Source organism: Melozone crissalis, unplaced genomic scaffold (assembly GCF_028551555.1).
Source record: "Melozone crissalis strain CALT ecotype California unplaced genomic scaffold, PUWL_Pcris_2 ptg000027l_1, whole genome shotgun sequence".
In the NCBI taxonomy this organism is placed as follows: domain Eukaryota; kingdom Metazoa; phylum Chordata; class Aves; order Passeriformes; family Passerellidae; genus Melozone; species Melozone crissalis.
In genome coordinates, this window is record NW_026535805.1 from 19835052 (window position 1) to 19858978 (window position 23927).

The 23927-nt window shown below is 35.5% G+C and overlaps 1 protein-coding gene across 1 annotated transcript in view; it reads right to left on the reverse strand.

The window, feature by feature from the left end:
• The window catches only part of PRKN (parkin RBR E3 ubiquitin protein ligase), a 675053-nt gene that overhangs the window by 325230 nt on the left and 325896 nt on the right, over nucleotides 1-23927 (reverse strand). The window contains 1 exon segment of the mRNA XM_054279727.1: nucleotides 19923-20038. Coding sequence (XP_054135702.1) covers nucleotides 19923-20038 — 116 coding nt within the window.

Here is a 23927-nt window from a genome sequence, read left to right on the forward strand (position 1 = left end):
TGCACCAGATGTGGCATCAAAATGGTGCACAGAACAATCACTTGTCAATGCTGCATTTTCTGAAACCAACTTTTAGTGTGATCAACAGCTTTGCCTATTAGGAAAGCAAAACCATTAATTTTGTTACTGTGTCACAAATGAGAGAAAAAGGAATAAAATTAAAGTCCAAAATGACTAATCAAATTTGCTTGACAAGTACTAATTCACTTTGATCTATCCCTCACCATAATTTCATTGGCAGGTAAACCATACATATTTATAAAAGTGGCAGCAGGCTGCTGTTGTTCTGTTTGTAATTTACAGTAACAAAGAATTCATTTAGATTGCCATACTTGGAGTCCCAAGGTGACTCTGCCATGGTTACAGGCCCCCTGCTATGTAGGATACCTAACACAATGAAGAACAAAGGAAAACAATGCTACACTGAGACCAGGGCTCCTGGGTAATCAATTCAGGTATTTACAGCTGAAACAACAGCTCTGTGCAAATCAGCATCATTACTACAGTTTGCTGATAGAAACCCCAGGGAACTCAGGAAGTGTCTGCCTGCAAAGCAGCTGATTACTCTGAGCTACTTATGTTTTTTAAAGCATTATTGTTTCCCATCATAATAAACAGTAAATTATTGTTTAAGAAGAAGGCATGAGAGGTGCAACCAAACGTGCAAGATACCCCTCTCTTCCAGAATTGTGTCTTGCCATATGGGTCAGCAAATGCACCTCACAAGAAAAGGACTCCAGCATCATCCTTGCCCTTGTGAAGCACCATTACCAGACTCACCTGTATGGGTTTTTTAAAAAATGCTTGTTTCTAATCCTATAGACTTTAGAAAAAAAATGCAAGCATGGACTCAGGGAGAGCCAGTTTAATCAATCTACTCTTGCTTATGCTTTTGGCACAAAGATAGGGCTGCTTGTCTCCTCACTTTGCTCTTCCTATTGGAAGAGCAAAGCAAAGAAAGAGCAACCTCATTGGCACTGTCTCCCCACCAGTGCTTTGCCTCATGAAGGCAAGGTGTCCCACCAGACCACATCTTTCACAGTGGAAGAGACCCTAATTCTGCATATCCATACATTTCCTTAATGTTTTACTAATATAAAGAAAATTACATTTAGGCACATTTTAGAATGTTTCTTCTCTGAACTAGCAATTCATCCTTTGGAAAGGATGAGGTAGGCTGACTTTCCTTGTCTGTCCATGAAAATCTGTGCCATTTAATGGAGAACTATGACTTTTCACATCAAGTGTGAAATGGGCCTTGTACTGATTTGCAAGCTGTTCAGAAAAAAAACCACAGCAGAAATTAATTCTTCAGTGAGGGATGTTTTCAACACTTCCCAAAATAAAATGCTACACCAGTTGATTTAAAAAATGTTCCTACCTATAGAAAAGTTAGGTGGTCTAGTTGATACATCATTGCCTTGGCATCATCAAAGCAATGGTTGTTTAAACCTGCTCTTGCTTCAGCAAATGAATACTCACTATCCACCTGTTCCCCGTGCCTTCTGCAGGCTGCTGCTGAAACATGCAACAGTGTCCAAAAATCTCTGAATTTAATCTCAGCTACGAGAACATTGTCTTTTACAGTGACACACATCCTATATCTCAGCCACTACCTCGTTTACATGAAGAATGTCTGAGCTGCTTCTGGTGTATTTTTTCACAAACACATTTCCACATTAATTGGCTTACTGATCAAAAGTATGAGACCAAAACAACAGGAAATACATGACTGTCACCATAAACTGAAATTTCTGTAATACAGCATCTGCAGCATGGATACATTCCAAGCAAAAGGACTCTTAGGAAGTCAAGGAGACAAGGTCCGTAAACATCATTGCAAATCGGGAATTCTTTAGTTTTCAAAAAATGATGCCCAGGATCAGCTAATATGGACTTTGCATCTGAGGAACCTTTCTATATGCTGGATGGAACTGAAAAATAGTGCAAAGTGCACAGGGAGTTGCTTCACATCTGAGTGGTCAGATTCCTTAGTGAGAAGCAGAAACATTTTTCCTTATGCTGAGACTCTTAGTGCTGCCTTTTTGGGATGCCCATATACATGTCTCCAACAACTTGGACACTGGACAGAGTGATACAAAAATGATCTCTCCTCAGACACTGCCAGCAACAGCAAAGTTCTCTAGTCAGTGACATTCTCACCACACACAACACATCAGAGACTTATTATGGACTGATTATGAACTGAAGTGTGATTGCTAAGTTTCTGGAAGAACACATATCTGAAAAGTATTACGGAAAAGAACAATAAGAATAATACATCCCTAACAATAATCTAAGATAAGAAAGAAAATGAGATTTTTTTTTTTTAAGCCTAACAATAGTTTAGCTAGAAATCAATTACTGGAGAAAGTAAGGCACTTAACTTCTAAAATACAGGGGGCAGTGGTAACATTTTGGAAGACTACTACTATTGTTTGAGCCCAAACTTAGAATGGAGTTCTGCTGTGGGATGTACAGTAAGAAAAAATGAAAATAGAAAAGAAGATATACAAGGTAGTTTTGTCTCTGTGTCTGTTTCCTACTTCCTACCAAACTGAAAGTGCACATGTTCAGCTCAATCAGCCACAAAATTACAGTGGTTGTGAAGTCCCTTGTATTTTAATTTTGTAACACTAAGTTAAAAGCTGAAAAAGAACTACACTATTTCATTTAGTCATACTTCAAATACAAAATTGTCATAGAACTGTGCATTTGGAATTCCTATCCAACACCTAAAAGTGCTAACTATTTAGAGAAACAGATTCTTGTAGAAATTTGGAAGCAGTGAAAAACAGAACTTAGTTCAGTTCAGAGAGGACATATGGTAATTTTAAGTTAATTTTTCAAATGAATGGTCAGTCACTTCAATGAATTTGAAATAAAGACAGGGCAGAAGAAATCTGTCAAAGATGGAAAATAAAAAAAAAAAAAGACATAATGAAGTATCAGAAGTGAAAAGCCAAATCTGCACAATCTCCAAGAAGATATTTACTGGAGAAGAGTAAATTATTTTTGCGGCTCTAAAAAATGAAATATGAATAATTTTTTGTCAAAAGTTGTTACCTAGCAGTTGGTCAAGCTTAGCTCCAAATTCAAATGCTACATGAAGATTCACATGGAAATAATTTTCATGTGCTCAGGGTAAATAGAGCTCCAGACAGTAAATAAATCTCAAATGGGATGAAATTCTCTGTTCAAAGCATTTTGCTTTTAGTTCAAATCAGACAATGTAAGCTCATATAAAATGCAGAGAATCAAGAGAAGAAAATAAATAGAGAAAAAAAGTCTAATATGACAATAGATAAAAAGACGTCAATCTAGCCTAGAGAAGCAGATTAAATGAGAGATATAACAAGAAGAAGAAAAAAAAAAACAAGCTGTAGTTTTAAAAGAAAGCATGCCTATTGTTTTGGGACCAAGAATCACAAACTGCAAAATATATCCTTCTACAACCAAGTGATAGCTAGAAACAACTAAATTACATATTGTTTAATAAGAAACAGGTAAAATGGAGTATCAGAAACTTTAGGGTAAAAAACAAAAAGAATTCTTCAAGGTAAAACTTAGAAAGATGTAGAATACCAGCTTCAGTAGGATATTGTACAGGTCCTGTTCTAACGGGTCTTTTAACCTAGACAAAACTTCAGGGGATTTCTTATAGAATAATTTTACACTGGAAAGGTAATCTTAATAAGCTTAACAGTTTTGTTGGTTGTGTGGGGGTTTTTTTTGTTTTGTTTTTGTTTCTTTGGGTTTGTTTTTTCTTTCTCCTTTTTCTGAGCACATGAAGCTGAACCTGGTATATGTGACATTATGAAAAGCTAAGTTTTGGGATACAAAGAAGCACAAAGCAAGCAGAGCAATTCTGTAGTTAGCACCAAGCTGGATGTGATTCTGGTCACTAGAATGGTCTGTCCAGACAAAATGTAAAGAAGCACACAAATGAATGCAGGAGATCAATCTGCTTTCATGGGGTACCTTGCCAACCATTACCTTCACTGCTGCAGCATCCCACAGCCATGAGAATTGCAGCTTTATATTTGACTCAATTATTAGGCATTTAATTTAATAAGACTTTACATTCCAAGGTAAATGTATCTCTGTTTTGGTATTTGGTTAAAATCTGCTTTGTAAATTATTTATTTTACCCTCTTGAAGGGCAAAAGTATTTCAACAACCTTGATTGTCAAAACATACATGTAGGTCACAAAGCAAAGCTTCAGCCACAAAGCTCTGTTTTCAGAAGTTCCCATAAAATTATCTCTTTACCTAGAAGGCATCATTAAAAGAGATTTAGAAAAGCAGAATAAAATAAAATTAAAAAAAAAAAAAAATCATTCTGAAGGCAGGAGTTCAGAAGTTGTTAATAACTCACCCAGCAGAGAAAATTCATGTCATTGCCATTTAAGATTATGACAATAAAGCTATGCTCATAAAATCAGCACATAAAATATCTCACTCCATAAAACTTTCTAATTGCCTTGGTTTTTTAAATCAAACAAACAAAACTGGAAGTTGCCAATCAAATACAAATACAATAGAACTCTAGGGTGGTTTGTGAAAAGGAAAACCTTACAAATGTAAGAAGAAATTAAGTCAGGACTTTCATGGTAGAATGAGTTGGAGAAGTAGGTACTCGGCAGAGACAGGGAGAATATACTCAAGCACAAGCACACGTGAGCAACAAAGCATCAAGAATCTGATAGCAGTGAAGAGGCTAAGGAAAAGAATGTCACTTGAATTAAAACTTATGGAAGTCCAAAATTTATTTTTCTTTAGATCACTCAGTGTTGAATCCATGATCTGTCAATTGTGTATAAAAACATAGTTGAATAGAACTTCCCACTATCTTTAAAATTCTTTGTCTTGGAATGAATAAGGATGATGGTGTTGACTGTTTTGGTTTTGGTTTTTTATCTCCTTTTCTGAAATTGTAAGCAATTTTGTCCAAGCAGCCAGTTTTTCAGACAAATATTTTCTGAGTCCTTCCTGGTAAAAACATAATACAGAAAAGATCCCTTTTTACAGAAAAAAACCAAAACAAACCAACCATTAAACCCTATAGAACTCTCCACACTGGGCCTCAAACCCAAAATCAAAATCCCACCTATGGCAGCAGTAAACATTCTCACCAGAATGTGATACTTAATCCCTAGTCTCACACTGGTGAGAAATCCTTTAAATCTTTTGAAGCAAGGGATAAAAACTTGCTTGGAATTTGCTCCATGCACACTTTGACTGGTTTAACAACTTTTGACCAGATATAAATTGTCACCATGAAAGAATTTGCCAAGAATGAGCAGCGATAAATCTTATTTTAAAACCTAAAATTTTTCTACACCATACTCTTGGCTGTGCAACAAGCCTTGCTGGCTGCTTGCCTCTTCCAACAATTTGCAAGCAGCCAGCCACCTATGTTAGCTGACTCAGTGAAGTCATGCCAATTTTATACTAACCCCACTAGCTGAGCAAAACAGCAAAGTTGCATAAATGAAAAAAAAGCACATAATGACTGAAACCATGCAGACAAACTTCTCACATCTGCAAAATGTTGAAAAACAAGAGGGTGTTCCACATGGGAAAAATCATAATTTATCAAGGTCCCACAGTTAGAAAAAAGTAGGCTTCCTCACTTTGCTCTGCTGTAAGTCAAAGCTTGAAGGCAAGCAAGCCTTCCAATATTTCTTGGAGCACATGAGGGAAGCAGCTGGCATAATCAGACCCAACCTGATAGCACATCTTTCTGCAATAAAAGGTTTGGAATGCCTAGACCATTAGTAAAGCCACAGTATATGATAACCTTTAACGTGCCGAAGATACTCATTCCACCTCCCAGTATTCAACACATCATCGCTGAAAAATTGCTCAATTTCCACAAGCAATACCCAAGTATCTGAAGAAACCTCATACAGGTGTAGTGGTTTCACACATTTTTGCTCTTCAGCACTGGGCAATTTTTTTTTTTAACTTTTGTGGTCATGTCCCCAGTATTTTTTTCTCTGACAGGAAACGAACACTCAAAAAACGTTAATGTAGGTCTGAGTTTGGAAAGTCTTCATTCATTTATATTCCTTTCCACTTGCAACTATTGCAATACCAGTTACAAGCAGCCTTTCAGAAATCCAAGGCACAAAGTGGACTATGTGTCAATATATACAGAATATTTCACCTACAGGCAACTGAGCGTAGATCAAGTTGCTACTTCTCTGGTTTCTGCTGTTAGTTAAATAACCATTTTTTCCTACAAACCATTGACTCCATGCTTATTTTACTAACTGGCACTGTAACTCCACTCTAATTAAATTTAAGAAAAGTAGTAAAGAAAGTTTAAATATCAGAGAAACATGATAGTTTATGGAGATCGAGAGTTATTTTTTTAAAAAGAAACATCCACAAGAGAACTTCCAATATCCAAACAAGAAAAGAATGCTCCAATTTTTAGTTTCCAAGTCAGTTTTGTATTTCATCTGCCTCAGGTCCTGAAACTCATCCACCTGAAGACAGACAGTTACCCCTATTGCAAATACCTCCTCTTATGGTATCTGTGCACCTTTGCTCTAAAAATTCAGATATTGTGATGTAAACTTGACAAGACAAGCTATTAGAGAAGAAAAAACTTGTTAGGGGTAACTGAAAAAAAAAAAGCTAATGAAAATAAGCATTCTTCTGTTGGAATATTTAGCCACGACTCACATGTTAAAAGTGAAGCATATGTTTAAATAACATCCTGTTCTAGAACTTGAGTACTCACATTGCAGAATCAATCTTTCATTGGCATATGATTATATGCACAGTAGGAAAAGACATGCTAAAATGAATAAAACTGCAATGCAATGTTAAAAATGCAACTGAAGGTTAAAAAACAAAAAACAATTCAGAATATAAATGTTTTTACCTGTAGGATGTTTTTCACTCTGGCATATGGTAAACAATAAGACAGACAATAATAAATGCTAAGTGGAAATTTTTATTTAAAGATAGCCATTTTAATGGAATACTCTGCTCAAGTGTCAAAAACTATTACTTAACATTAGCACTTAAAACCAAGGTCAATGCAATACTGCCATTCTGCTTCATACTGCTGTAAAAAAAAATTTTTCCAATAAAATTCAACTACATGACTGTGTACTGCTTGTATAAAACAATTCGGAAGCAATTTTATTTTAAAATAAAAATGTAAAGATGCTTGCTGGTATCATAAATGACCTCTTGAACATTCTTGGCAGATCTAATGTAAAGCCTTCATTCTCTTATTCGTCCTTTCCTTTTTTTCCTTCAACTAAAAAAAAATATTCTTTGCAGAATCTATTAAACACAGCAGGGAGAAGGAAAGAGACAAGGGAAGAAAAGAATTCAAAGGATATTCTCCTGACTTCCTTAGGAGCTTAATAGAATCTTATGAATCTTGTAGAAAAAGAAGAAATAACATATTCATACATTTGGAAAGGGACAAACAAACTCAAAGGAAAGGAACATGAACACAGAGTAATAGTATCCTATTTCCTGATCAGCAACTAGAATCCAAAGGAATGCTGAAGTCTGTAACATATTTTGAAAGGCCAAGAATATTGTTCAACCTGTTAGAAAAATAATAATTTTCATCAGAGGCATTTCTAACATGCTTTAGTTCTAGTGTTAATGATTTAACCCTTAGTTAAATACCATTTGAACTGCAAATATGGACAATGTATTTTTCTAGAAAACAGGAAACTCTGAGACAGTATGATCAAAACCATAAATACCTCTCTGAAAACAGGGGGTCATTACAAGGCACCAGGACACCCAGAAAAGTGGAAGATAAATCAAACAAAACACATTTTTCATATGCATACAGATTAGCTCAGATAATCAGAAAAGACAGCAAAGGATTGAGACAAGGGCTCTTTCCAGTGAAATTCATTCTCATGACAGCAGATATTTCTAGAGCTGTCTTATTCTCAAAAGAAGAAAAACAAACTCCCCTGAATATTCACTCTGCTTTCTGTGATGAAAAGCATTATAAATCCTATCTCATACTGAGAGACTCATTAAAGACATCCCATGACTACATCTTGGAGGATATCACTCAGAAAGTGCAGGATGATTACATTGCATAAGTCAGGGCTCTGACCAAGCAAAGCACACAGATCTACATTTATATCCTGTTGGTTTTGATGGGATTATTCAGATGCAGCAAGCACAGGTTTACCTACTTACTGATGTGAGGTAAGAGTTTGGTTCAAAATGTTCTGCAGAACTGAAACCACCATAGAGACCCTAAGAGCAAAGTAGGACACCTCTCTAGAAATATTTTATTCCTTGCTATTATAAACAGCACATCATATCAAATGAAGAAATTAGAGAAAGAATAAACAGAGAAGAAAAACAAAAATTCTCAGGAGATTCCATTTCTTTGTCCCAGATAGGGAAGGGCACTGCAACCAGAGCAGAAGTTGCCAAGTGGCCACCAAACATCTGTATATTGTCCCGATTCTTTCTAGCTTCAGAAACTGGAATTACTTAACTTTGAGGGACTAAAAACCCAGCAAAACTGTCTCCACTTGCAGATACCAGGTTTCAGATATTTCACTTTTCCAGATACTTTCAGGTACCAGATGTTTTAACAAGGAACACATAAAAGCAGGTGTGCAGGGAATGCTACATTTCATACTTCTGTACCTTGGCACATTACAGATGTTTAAGACTAGCTACTATTCAGTGTTGCCTTCTGTTTTTTATTTTATCACTAGCAAAAATTCTTTTAATGCCTTCTACTACTTTAATGACTTAATAAACAATACCTTATATCCGCTGTTCATGTAATATAAATTTGATTTTAAAGACACAAAAATTGGCAGCAAGATTGAGAGGGATGTGTAGGATGCTTTAAATTGTATTTTATTTCTCAATTCTGACTTCCAGAAAGTTGTGTTTCATTAATCAAAACATAACTCAAATACAAAGATAGAGAGTGAGAAAGTCAAAGTACAATAACCTACAAGTCACTAATTAATGAATAAATTATGTTTTGAAATCAGGTTTTCAAAGCTTGCCAATGTTACTAAATAACTATAAATGTACTACTATTTGCAATGTATAAAATGGCATGTTTTCAAATAGTCCTTCTTATTGTTGAAGGAAATGAGGTCTTAAATGCAGGGCACTCTACATGCTTTTCACAAGCACCACTCTGTTTTCAGGTTTAGACAATCATAACTCTACTTAACTTTTCATCCTCTTACTGTGCCAAAATTTATGTCATGTAAAATCAATCAAACAACCCAAAATATCTGAGTGGCTGAAGAAGACACTTAGACACACAGACACCAGACATACATATAGATACCAGATACATACATATAGACACCAGACATAAAGACAAAGACACTCTTTGTCTTTAAAACATGAGAGGTTGTAATAAGATAATTCATAAAATCTGTGGCACAAAAATTAACTAAAGAGAAAAGTACTATGGATTGCCTGAAGCCAGAATCACCTAACAGCTTTAAAAGAGAAAGGAATTACCATTAGAGTCTATGAGATACTCTAAGCACCCCTCAAGGGCCTGTACATGCTTCACTTGCTTTATGTGAAGCCTTGCATCCCTTAGAGTACTATTCTGTTAATCAGTTTTCAAGGTCACAGCTGAATGCAAGAGGGACAGGCTGTGCATCTGTAGAAGATACTTATTTCTGGAAAAGTCACAGTTCTATTTATGTGAAAATGATCTGCAGTTATGCAGCACATAAGTCTTAACCTGCAAACACTTATATAACAAAAAAAAATACTCAAACCCACAAAACTGTTTGCATAATCAAAGTCTAAAGGGTCAAGGTGAAAGAAATGTCTTTTTAATTAAAATGAATTTAGCAGAAACATGCATAATTATGTCCTCACAAAACAATAATGACTATTTTGCCCAAAATTATGGATATATTTGAAGGACAAGAGAGAAAAAGAGCTATTTCTCAAAATTTCAATGATGAGGGTCTTTAAAATGCTCTCTCTCTTTTGTTTTGGCATTTTACTTTAAAAACAAAATTAAATTACAAATGCATTGAACTGGATAAATGACTTTGTGAAACTGTTTTCTATTTTATATAACCAGACTGAACCATATTGCAGCATCACTCTCACCACCTGCTTTCTGATCAGGACATGCTCTGACACCTTTTGAGGCACATATAGCAAAAGTGAATAAATATAACTTCTTTTGTCAGGAAATCCAATAAACTCCAGCAAGGCTAGAGAATCCATAGGGAACAAAGGCATAGTCTTGCTCATGAGTGCAGTTCAAGATTGACATCAGCATTGTCAGCCTGTTTCCAAAGAGGTTGGACAGATTTCACAGAGGTGACATCTGAGTGCAGTCATCTTTCCTGCACTGTGCACATCAGTAGGCTGGCCCTGGTTTTCTTGGCAGCTGTTTGGCTGACACTGCCTTTAGTGCTTACACAGAACATACCTTATGGGAAGTGGTATGAATGTTCTATTTGTTGCTCCAAACAAAAGAAAAAGAATGAGTAATTTGTAAAACGCAGATGGAATTTGCATGCCAAAGGAGCACTGTCTGGTTCCTACTTTCACCAGAAATATGGGCAGATTTGTCTCCTTTGTAAAGTGAAATAAGAATAGTGTAGGGGGAAAACATTCATCAATGTAATGCACTTCAAATAACTGAAGATTGCTTGTAGAGAAGGACAAAGAAGTACATATACATAAGAACGTATACACACACGTATGTATTATATATAGGTAGGTATGAAATATTAATTAAAATTCCATTTTACTTAGTAAAAATGTAGGAGCACATACCCTTGAAAGAAAGCAAAACTGAAAGTGAGTCAGAGGAGAGTTTTGTAAAAGCTTTCTGTGGTAGAAAACCTCTGAAATCTCTGCACAGAAAAGCCACACTTATGCTAACTCCTTCAGGAGAGTAGTCTTCAGTACAGTAGGTATCATTTTTCCCCTTATCTTGCTATCCAGCAACACATTTTCTCTACTATTTCACTCACTTTTCACTTCCACTGAACTCTTTCAGGATCAGGTCCAACCACAGCCACAGTTGATCTTTAGAGATCAGCTGTAAGACTTATTCCCTCAGCAAGAGAAAGTTATGTCAGTGTAATTGGCAAAATATAAAGAAATAATTCAAACAGTTTTGATAGATTAATGTACTTGTTTTCATCCTGCTTACTGCGTTTCAATGTGCAATGATATGGAATTACTTCAACATAAACTAAAACAAACATGTCAAGTGAAAGTACAAGTCTTAGCAAAGGAGATTGTAACAATATAAAAATGTGGTTTTCTTGGTGTCATTTTTCTAGCAGTAGTCCTACATTGACACGCCAGTGCAGCATCACTACCATTTACAAACTTGTACTGGGAAAATTACTAATAATTGCCCACAATTATTAATTGTGTACATTTTCAACTATTTTCAAATGTCTGCACACAGCTCCCTTACTATGTCACAGATATTGACAGAACCTAACAGATTTTGATTGACTTTGATTATGATGTATTTCTTGTCATTTTCAAACCACACTGCAAATCAGCATCATTTTGCATCAAGATCCTAACAGTTAGGTATTAACAATTTAACTTGACTTCTAAGGGACTGAATTTACTTTCTATGCCCCTGCCTGAAACATGCCCTGGATTTTCCCTTTATAAGGAACTTTAATTGTGCTGGTAACTTAGTTGATAAAGAACTTAGTGCATCACAGCACAATTTACACTAAAATTTTGGCTATCATTTATCAGTATACAACAATTATTGCAATAATTTAATATTCCAAAAATTGCTATATTTTAAAGTAAACATATAATTAAAAATTTACTAAATTATGTTTTATACAAAGACATTGATCAGGAAGAAGGAATTTCCCTGCAGATCTAAAATATTTGGATCCTAACTGGTTTCTCTTCCAGAACAAAATAAGGAACAGACTCTTTCTAAGTCTGCCTTCAGAAAGAGTTTTGTTTCCAGAAGTAACCTCCAACAACATCGAAAGAATTAACAAGAGGGAAGAGAGCTATCAATGATCATGAGTTGATACGTAAAAAGCAAAACAACTAATTCTAATTATTAAATTCCATTACAGGTCCATCAAGACTGCAATGTACCAAGAGCTTGTATGCTCAGTGCAGACTGTCAGTAGAAAATGTGTGAAATATTTTCCTTATACTGTTGTCAGTCAGTACTCTGCTATGGCAATTCATTCTACACCATGGTTTAGAGAGAAATATAGCACTAGGTGTCCCTATTTATTATATGTACACAAATGAACATATTTCTACAACATATCCCTCAATTCCTCCCTTGTTTTCCCAAAATTTTGTACCCATAAGCCCCCAAATGTGTTACACATCAAAAATATAGTTATAGAATTTGAGACTAGTACCTTGCCCTAGACATCAATTGAAAACAGTGTATAAACACTTGCCATCAAATTCCATCAAAATGTTTATCTGAATGATGCATTTTTGAAATCTGATAACAACTACTAGGGAGCTATTTGACTGAGGAACTGAATAGCTCTCCAAGACACTACCCAGGACAGCAGACAGTGTTCCATATAGGATCATTAAGTGACTCTATGAAGTATCAAGTAATATTTCATAAAGTTCTCTATATGTTATGACACGTTCTTTGTCTTATGAATAGTCCTTCATGTATTTGATTTCAGAAATTATGTCCTGGCATATTTGCCCAATACCACTATTTTCAATCTTTCCTAAGTTTCTGCAAACGAAATTATTCTGTTGGGTCCATATTTAGGTTTTTGCTGCTGGGCAGCTTCATTCTTTCCTGGATATTTTCACTCTTGTTTCCTTATTTTGTTGCAAAAGCCAACCACATCCTTCACAAACGCTTTCCATTGCTTCCCTTTACTGAAGTGCATGATGCCAAACCATTGGCTGCTCAGCAGAGGGCAACAGCTGAATTCCTACCAAAACCATTCCTCAATGCCTCAGTTGAGGCCTGAAAGGAACATCTCTGCAACCTGTTCACCTTGTTCCTTCAGACCTCAGGTCTCTGCTGAAAGGATGAGGCTTGCTAATTAGTATTACTTGTGATGATGCCTTTGCAATACAGATATCTCTCCAAAGACAAGTGGATTGTGACCTCCAATAACAATTCTCATAGGTCACTACATCCCTATCAGATGGTGAAAATATTCAGCTATTACTAACCTTGCCTGAAGCAAAACTTACCAGAGATGAAAATGTTTTGTCTTTCATCTTAAGAAATTCATTTTAAAAAGAAGGAAAAGAAAGTCCCAGACATCTGTAACTGCAAACATCTATGGGAGAAAAGGCACACTGTGGGCATGCAAAAGAATCTCTTTGAACAAGGTTTTAAAAACATTTGCTACTCTGCTTTTCTTGGACATTGCAAATAAATTCTAACTTTCACATTTAAATTTACAATACTTGAACAGAATAACATTCATTAACTATCATTTTTCATTGATTATATGCAAGTATTCATACTCAGGTTTCTTCAGAATATTTTGGAAGTGAGGTTCATGAAATCTTGGATGTGGTTACACTTGGATACCTAACACACTAAACCTACTGACTTGTCCCAAATAATTTAAACTTTTAAGTCTTTGTGTCTCACAACATGAATGAAATACGTAAGTGAAGAAATCTACAAAAACACCTCACTGTAGTAATCACCACAAATTAGAGAGAACATACAACATATAATATAGACCCTGTTGATAATATTGTGGAATCTGCAGGCTTCAGGTGAAATGTCAAACACAAAATGAAATTCATGATGTTTATTTTATCCCAGGTGTATCAGGATATGCACATTATTGAAATATATTCAATTCAGAAATGAGCTTCATTTGTGACATAAATATCCTCACTCATGGCTGTTCCAAGCACTAAGATAATACCACACACTATTATATTTATGTTCACAAACATGGGGGCAAATTAAAAAAAAAATAAAAAAACCAGCAAGCAGTCAAAACATTCCTTTCCATTTGTCCTTTCTGTCAACTCTACACTAAGATATGTGCCAAACAAAGGAATGACATAGGAAAAAAACTCAGCCTCATAAAGAAGGAAAGGTAGGCAGGCTTTATTCTCCCAGATGAAGAGAAATTCATGCTTTATGTCCAGCACAGGACATGAGTGAGGTTGCATAAAATCCTCCTCACTTGTCCCCTGCTGGCAGAGTATATGTGCAATGTGAGAGTGCAATAGCTGTGCCAATGCACTCTTCTGTTCCCAGATGTGTTGAAGCTGAAGATGCAGCTGCAGTGCAGAACTTAACAGATTCAGAGGCAGAGCAGTAAGAACTGCTGTCCTGTCATTGCCATAGGGGGCTGCAGTATTCTAGTGATTACATCTCAAGAGAAAGATTAAGACAACTGAATTTCATGCGCAAGGCACATCTTCCAGTAGCTCATGGTACAAGTGTTTGAGTCTCAAATCCACACTGTGCACCTCAGAGGAAATGAAGGTCACTTACTGGCATTATCAGACTTGGTTCACATTTCAAAAAATCACCTCAATTCTCAACAAAAGGTTTTTCTGCATGGTTTTGCTTGTATCAAAACTCAAATATTACAGCTGTAACAAGAGTATTCTATAAGTTACCTCAGTGGGGAAAAGAAAAAAAAAGCTCTAAATCAATTAGCAACAGTTCTTAGTTTTATATCTAATTTCCTGCTTTAAATAAGTGATTCTTAAGAAATCTCATTAATTTAAGGAACATTAGGGAATAAAGCAGTAGACATTGTCCCTGATGGCCATAGTGCTTAGACAAAGTAGATTCAATTCTTAGCACAATCTTTTTCCACTCCTCTTTGAACTACTCAAGGTATATAAAGACAATATAATTTAACAGATTTGGAGCAGAGACCACATTATCAAGAAGGGTTACAGGGAGGGAAAAAGTACTTCAAAAAAGAATAGCTAAATATAGATTTAATAACTTGCTTGGATTATAATAGCCCAAAAGGGTAAATTTAGAAACCTATGTCCCAGAAGCAAAGAGAAATAGTAGTTATAAGTCTAGAACAAGGTGCTATTTACTCTTCTGAAAACATCCTGTGAGTAATGTCTTTTAATGGGCATGGTCTGCATTTTCATGTCAGAAAACAACAAAAGGTCCCTGATAAAATCTCTCCAAATAACAGCAAAATTGACCTGAATCAAACTTGCACTACAGCTTCTTCACTAAGAAAATGTTAACAGTTCTCAAACAAATCTCAGAATATTCTGAGTCAAAAGAGACTTACAAGAATCATTAAGTCAAATTTTTATTTGAATGGCCTGTACAGGGATCAAACCCACAAACCTGGCATTAGCACCACACTCTAACCAATTGAGGTAATTAGTGGACCTCTGTCAAAAGTTGACTTTGGCAAATTGTCTTTTCAGCTGTAGCACTGGATTCAAATAATCAAATAAAGATTCTGGAATTATTTGTAACGTAAAGGTTTTGAATGCCATGGCTGACCTGATGCCTCATCTACTTGTCATAGTCACTGCTATATTCCTCCTCTGATACTCTTTTTTTTTTTTAACCTGCATTAACACCATATATCTTTTACAAGAAGAAAGAAAGACAAGGCAAAATATTTCCGGTTTCTCTAAACAATATTTAAACTGCAATTTAACAAACATTTTACTTTGAAGCAATGTACAACATTAATGCACAAAACAGTACAAAATATAGGTCAATAAGGAAGATGGCACACCTATATCAACAATAACATCATAAAGATGAAAATCCAAAATAGGAAATTAGAAAAACTCTAATCCCCATAATAAACTTGGGGAGATGGTCTTCTTTTGGCATACAAAACCCACAGGTAAAAGCCACAACAGAAAATCATTTACATATGTATTCACTGATTTTTGAGAAGCAAACAATTTTATCCTTTACCAATTTACGATGAACACGATCCCATTTAAAAAACAACAAAAAAACCAAAAAAAACCCCCAAAAACCCCAACCAATCAAAATAAACTCAAAAAACCCCACAAACAACAACAACCAAAAAAAACCAACCAAAAAACCAAACCAAACTCAACAAAAAACCCCCCTCATTTGTCTCATTCTGACTCTACAATAGAGGAAATAAGCAAGCTGGAGTGACAGGAAAATGTCACAAACTGCTGCTAGAAGGAAAACAGGTTTAACTTGTATTTTGACTTCAGGGAAAAAAAAACAAAACTGAAAAAGATGGCTGGCTAAGAGCTAGTGAGAACCTTAGGAAGCCCAAAGTAACCCTATGCAAACCAGATTAATGCACTGTTATTCCCAACAACATGCAGCCATTCATTCTTTATTGTCTGAAGGAGAAGAGAGCTGCCCATTGAATTTCCAACAGGACTTCCTATTCACTTTTTTCCCCCTCTCAGTACTGACCTTCTCTATTACTCTCCTGCCCATGGAATTTAATGTGATCACAGTCCAAAGTGATTTGGTTGAAAAGAACTGTGACAAAGACATGACACCACAGCTACCCTTGAAGAGTAAATAGCATATGCACTACTATCACCACCAGCAGTTCTCACTCCCAACTCCAGTAATAGAAAGTCCAAAGAGCAGAAAAGCATGTAAAAAGATTCCAATGTTTAAACAAAGCAAAACATTTCTTTGTTCAAGACTATGAAGCAAGGTTTTATTAGATTAGGGGAAAAAAATCTGATAACACAACACCAAATATTGCTCCTTCTGGAGAATTCTTTCTACCTATTAAGTGACAGTATGTCCTATATCTTTTACACTTATCTGTATCTGCTAAAAGCTAAAAATAATGGTGCCTTTAGGAATTGTACCCTACTGAGTTTGTGAAAGATGACGTGAGGCATTTCTGTTCTACACATTTTATTTTTACACTACTTAAAACTGCTGTTATTCCTGAGCCTGATTTATGGGTACCCTGGGGTACTCCTAACCCCTTTTGATGTTATTTCTACTGGAAAACAGTTGACAAAAGCAGATCTTCCCTTGAGGATTGCATAGTTTTAGTATTTGTTTCAACTTCCAGCCATTTGCTCAACCTATTAAAGCTTCTTCAAAGACATAGAATAGCAACCCATCACCTTGAATGCTATAGAAAAAAAGATGCATAAAGGCTGCCAATTCACACTAACTCTGCTGCAGATAAGCAGAATACATTGGAAGACATTACACTCCATGGAATACTGCCTATGGATTTAGCATAGCCCTGCAAGGGCATTTGGCTTCCAACTATTTCACTCCAGTGGTCAGACTTGCATGAAAATATTTATATAAAACATAAACCTAAGGCAAACTAAGTGCACCTAATGTAAACTTAAGGATAAAAACTGGCAACAGATTATCATTGCTTCCACTTTGTATTTTTTCCATATAGCAGAGTATACTACTGCCTTATATAAATTTCTATAAGCTTTGCTAACCTTGCTAAAACCATACAAATGCTGTGCCAAAAATCTTGGAACTTAATTACTCTGCCTGTGGTGGACTAACTGTCAATGATAAATTGATGAAAACACCTAGAGATATGGTTTATGTTGAAAACAAAAATACTTAAGAAAATTGCAAATAGTATCTCGTTGTCATCTTTTCCTGTTTGGTGTCCTGTTGCTGATTTGGGGTTTTTTCCAGAAAAAAAGGAAGAAAAATCTACTTTGAAGAACAGACACAAATTTCATATTTTACTGTAGTGAAGCTAATACAAAGTAGTAGCTAATGTACCGAATACAGTTAATCCTCTTTTTCACATGAATGCTACAGAAGGATGAAGGTAGGTTTCACAAAATACTCTAAACTGCAGAGTGCCCTAAATGCTGCTGTTCAACTTCATAAGCATATTAGCAAGTAATTTCCAGTACAATCACTTAAATATTTAACTGAAGTAAAAAGATTACAACTATTTATGCAATTTCTTGGAATTACGTACAAATATTACAAGAATGTTAGGTTGGAGAAATAAAAAAAAGTAAAGAAACCCCAAAAAACATGAGTGGAGATTTTTTAAGTAGCCCAAGATTTTACAATGACCTTTTCATAACTGATAAATGCTTTCATTGTATGATCTTGCTCTTTCCGATGGTCAAAACTTACATTTGACCTTCCTTAAAACTGGTAAAAGACAAAAGCAGAAACTAAAGCAATTTCTTGCACAGCTTTAATTGGAAAATTATGTCATCCACCCGAAGATACAGGTGACATTCTATTTTAACAACTTGCAGGATTTTCCATACAAAAAATAAAATGGTAAAACAGTATCCTGGGTTTTGGTATCACCTACAAACATCTAGTATTACACAAAAATTCATGGGTGACTTTTATAGCTCTAAAAAAAATAAACCTAAATTCTGAAAGATAATCAGAATTTAATGTATGGATACATTCTCAAATATTTAGCTTTTTCATAAAAAATGTGTATCAATATTTTGACATGATGAGACAGAAGAAATTTCTTACATTTTGCTTCTTTTAATGTTACCCAGAAAGGGGATTTTAGATGAGTTTTTTTTCCTTATGTTTTCTTGGTGGGTTTTTTTTTGTTTTGGGTTTTCATTTTGGTTTCTTTTGGATGCTTATTGTGTTTCTTTAATTGAAAATTTAACAAAAACATAGTAAATTCTCAGGAACGGACAACTTTTCCTGCAGTCCAGAAATATTTAGAGTTCTTGAGAACCCTTTGGACACAAGTCCCAGAGATAGGTACTGTTTATCCCAAAAAGCTCAGCTATTCAGCAAGTTTTACCCCTTTGCTGCTCTTCAGTGAGCTCCTCTGTAACTTCCTGGGTCCCACACAAGAAATATGGTGACATGAATAACCTTTTTCCATTCCATCTTACTACTTAGATAAAAAGTGTACTTTCACTGTAGATCTACAATGGTTGGGTTGCAGCCCCACAACCAACCCAAGCTGGCTATGATGAAGCACCAGGTGACACAGCCCTGTGCAGGACATCTGTCAGGCATTTCCATCTGGCTTGGGATTGGGGATCAGCCTTTGGCCCTCTTCTATTTAGCAGTGCAGGCATGCTCTAGGGGCCTGCACTTCAGTAAGCCAAACCATTCTCTTGCCCAGGGAATTTTTAGAAGGGACGGGAGAACCAGACACTTTTGAGTACCTGAGTCCGCACCCTTGCTGCAAAATGCTGTCGTACCAATTTCACAGAGACTGATATTTGGTCTTTGCTTAACCAGTTCTGTAAATATACCACCAAGGATGCTTCCAAAACCAGCTCTTTCCAGAAGACACACACCATATGAATCATTACAGAGTTCAAGTGTCCTTTCCCATTTCTCCCTTCTGACCAACAACTACCATTTCACAATTCTCTTTGCATTTTCATATAAAATATCTCCTAATCAGTAGATAAATGTGTTTCAGGTAATTCTTCACTACAATGAGAGCTGTCTTTTTCAGGCAATCGGTTTTTAATCCATGCATTCTCAAGTAAGGGATACTCTTGAATGTATGTGCTCAAATAACACATGCAAAGATGGATTACAGTATTTCAAATTACCATAAACACAAAAATGAGAACAGATGCATTTCACTTCGATTTATAGAACAAACACCAAGAAGTTAATTTCTTCAGGAGCAGCCTGACCCCTCAAAAATCCAGCTCTTTCCCAGGTTCTTGAATACATATTAGCAGAAAATATCTACACTCAAGATAGCATATCTTGAGCTCTCAAAGTTTTAGTTAGAACTAAAGCAGTCAGATTTCCACCTGCAGCATGACTAAGGTGCAAAAATATGAACTGCAATTTTATCAGCTAAACAAATAACACACCTGAAAAATGACCCATTTTTCACCATGCTACCAGGATAAAAAAACCCCAGCCTTTAAAAAGGAAAATGTGCAAAGAAAAAGAGGTTCTGTGGAAGTGATAAGTACTCTGAAGACTGAGACTGTACATCTCTGACAATTTTTGTTGTACTTACCTAATATCTGTGCATGTTATACATGTGATACAGCGGCTGTTTGTTGTAACGAGGTTCAAAGCCACAGATGTTTCACTGTCAGTGGTTGGGTGTGCTCCACATTTAAAGTAAAACTCCTGAAATATTGAAGGAGAGATAAAGAGAAGATTACATACCTGCTGCTCAGGTCCTTCCTTTATCTTTGGCTTACTGACATTTGAGAGAACAGACAAATCACCACTGCCAACAGCAAAGGAGGACAGTCATTAGGAAAGGTTTACAAGGCATCCCTTGCAAAAATACCAGTCTAGGTGTGGATTCTGTTTAGCACCTTTCCTAGCAAAGAAGATATAAGTGTGACACATTCTGTGATCTTCTGGATTTATCAAAAAAACCCCATTTGATCTAGACTTTCTCTAATCAAAGGCAAAATACCAACCAATTTCAATATGCATTAATATTGCCACTATCTTTTCTTACAGATATTACTATTTTCTGAACTCTACAACACATAATTTTGGTGCTAAAATAGTGAAGTCTGGCCTTGCTGGGAAAGGATGAAGGAAAAAAAATTACAGCTAGTGTCCACTTTTTTAGAGTGAAAAAATCACATCGCACCCCAGGGAAGGCCATATGAAGCACACTATTCTTTGATAAGACTTTGTTACAAGAAATTCTTCTAAGCGTCCAAATCACTCTAAGCACCCGTAAAAAAAAGCATTCTGAAGACACATGCCCTACAATAGGAGCTGCAGATTAAAGTTTATCATTTCTTTGTTGCTATGAGACCTTCTTTCCAGTAACAAATTGTGGAGGTTTGTAATGAAAACAAGGTATAAATAAATGTGAATTGGAACTTAAGGGTATAAAAATATTGGAAGAAAGGATAAGAAGGCATAAAAGAATGACAATTGTTGACAACATCAAGATACTAACATCACAGTTTATTCTCAAGAAACCTGGTCTTGGTGAAAAAAATACTAAGAAAACAAGGAAAAAACCCCAAACAAACTGCAGCAAGGGAAGAAAAAAAAAGTGGCAGAAAAAATCAGCAGCAATTGCTAATGACTTTTGAAGGTGGGACAGGATGAAGAAAAAAAATTACAGTTAGTGTCCACTTTTTTAGAGTGAAAAAGTCACATCCAGGCCTCAGCGTCAGGAACAATCCAAAAGCCACAGAAGAGACATGCTAGGTGTTTGCTATTGTCACTCCCAGCTCCCACCTAGATAATGAGGACACAAATTGCAGCACCCACTAATGCATGAGTAAAAGAGAACATGTGGGTGAATGAGAATGAAAAAAAATCAGTTTTTTAAAATACAAAATCCCCTTTCCCTCTCTAAAACTTTTCACAATTTTCTGCAATACTGCACTAAAAGCAGTCCAGACAGACTCCTACTTTCTCAACGCCTACAGCCTTGCAGTATGGAGTTCTTTGTCTGCAAAATAGCTGTTATTTACTGGTCTGGGTTTTCTTTTTTTTCTCAGTGGTGATGATAATTTAGCTATATTGTGTATTTCTACATAAGGCAAATATAGTACTATGCTATATAGTACCATATAGTATAGTACTATGCTATATAGTACCATATAGACAAATATAGTATCATGCCACTCTAAGGTGGACTCTGGCAACTGGGACATGAGAAGTATTAATGTAACCTTCCTCCTAGGTTAGTCACTCCTGTTTGTCACAGAAGTGCTGACATATGCAACAGATTCACCAACATATTCATTCCCCACAGCAAGTGAAGGGCACAATGTCTGATGCATGTCTCAGCAGCAGTTTAGGAGAACCATGTGGCAAGAGCACAGTGTAAAGGCAAGCCTATTCTTTAAAGAAATTGCTCACAAGTCTTTTGAAATAAGTCACCAGTACACATTTCTATACAGCTAAACTATCTTTGTGTCCTGTTTCATAAGGAAGGAAGTAGTCCCTGGCAAGAAAATATGCTTAAAGTCATTCTTAGACAAGACTTCAGACTTCCCAAGTTTTTGCTTTTGTTCAAGACACAGATAGACACACAACTTTTAAAAATCAGATTAACTTGAAGCATTTCAGCTTGAAATGAGTCAATGGAAGTACACATTCATCCGGAATAGATGATAACCTTAACCAATCTGTAACTTCAATTTATTTTCAACCTTTAAAAATGTATCCATTAATCTTTGCATTATTTGCTAATAGGTTTTGGAGCTTAAGTTTCTTTGCCCTTTAATTTGAATTTATTTTGTTTGAATTAAATGTTAAGAAGGATTTATTTCAGTGCAGAAGATATATATTTCTTTGCTTCAGTACATCTTCTGCATACAACTATAAGAATATTGACAAATCACAATTCCAGAACAGGTAAACTATGGGCAAGGAAACATACAAAAAAAGTTTTTGATAGAAGTACTTACTCAAGATAATCAAAACATATTTAGATCACAAAAAGAGCAATAAAGGTATTAAACTCTGAACCAATTGAAATAGATTTAGGTGTCTTTTTGTCCCTAATGAGGACCTGTTTGGAGATTCTAATTGCTTTTGATAATACCTCATGATGGTTCTTGTCATGAAAGCTACTTAATGAAGAAGGTAAATAAAGTTATGCAGCTCTTATTCCAGGGAAAGACAAATGGAAAGGGAAAAATAGTCAAGAGTCTTGTGATACAGTCCCAAAATACTCCTGCTATATCATTAGGAAAATTACTTCTCAATATTTCTATTTATCAGCCCAAACACTGCTTTAAGAAAACCCTTCTAATTAAATTTATGATGTGCTTCAGTGTTGCTGAATTGAGAACATTATGGAACGTGAAAACACTGTTTAATATAACAAAAGAAAATCTTGCCAGTTTCCAAAGCTATCCATTGAAAGACTCCCTGCTTGACTAAACTGCAATTAAAGAAACAGTAAATTTTAATGTTAAATACAAACAGAACAGAGGGCTCATTAAAAATATAGGGAAAAAAAATCCCACAAGATTATGTGTCAAGTATTTTTTCAGAAGTAGTCCTGAAGATTAAAGAATAAAAGAGTTATTCACAACATATGTTGAGACTAGCAGTATACCCTTAGAAAATCAAACTCTATCAACCCACACAAAGCACAGTTCTACACAACCAATGCAATAGTCTGTCTCTGGAGAGCTGAGGCCTCAGTGCTGTGCTGGGAGTTCAGAAGTACAGGGAAAGTTTGGAACCAAATATGCAGTATGCCCTGAGTGCCTGACAGTTCTGCAGTAGCGTGGACTACATTTCCAGATTTTTTTTAATATTTCTTTCTCTCTGCAGTAATACACATTCCATCTGTTTAAAAGCTTTTAAAAGTCATGAAACCAATTAAGTTTCCAGCTGCATATGAAAGTTTATGTTGCATGGTTTTGCACATTGCATGAATACACAATCCACAAGTATTTATTTATTCAATCTACCAGATTTTTCAGAGACTTAACACACTTTTTTTTTATGCCAGGGTATATACCTATGAAGTTATCACTACAGATAAGCCATCAGCACAAGTTGCTTTTTAATTGCTTCCAGCAGTGAAATTACCAAAAGCAAGCTATAAGACTGAGGAGTGTAGCCACTTTTCACTCTTCAGCTTTGCATTTCACCAGGCATGTAAATGTAGCTGTTCTTTTATTTAGTCTTTCACCCAGTGTTTGGAAGCCTAAGGAGGGAAATTTGCCAGATTTTATAATCCAAATCATTTCTGTTCCAATGTTAATCTCTGAACAGGCGTAGAGACCTAGGAGCCAGCCAATTTAAGACTAACATTCTAAATTAGCCTCAAACTCTAAAATTCATTCAAGCAGTAGTTACTTCTTAAGGTTGATATCAAAATGTCTCTAAACTCATGTTATATGAGACAGTATTTTCATGATGTTGACTTTATAATAAAAAAATCCCCAAACCTTACAGAATAACACAGAAGGAATGAGCAAAAATTCATGCAGTCTACACCAGTATCTGACTATTACTATTTCTAATATTTTAATATTTTAAAATAGAATAAATCACATTATTCCTCCTTTCT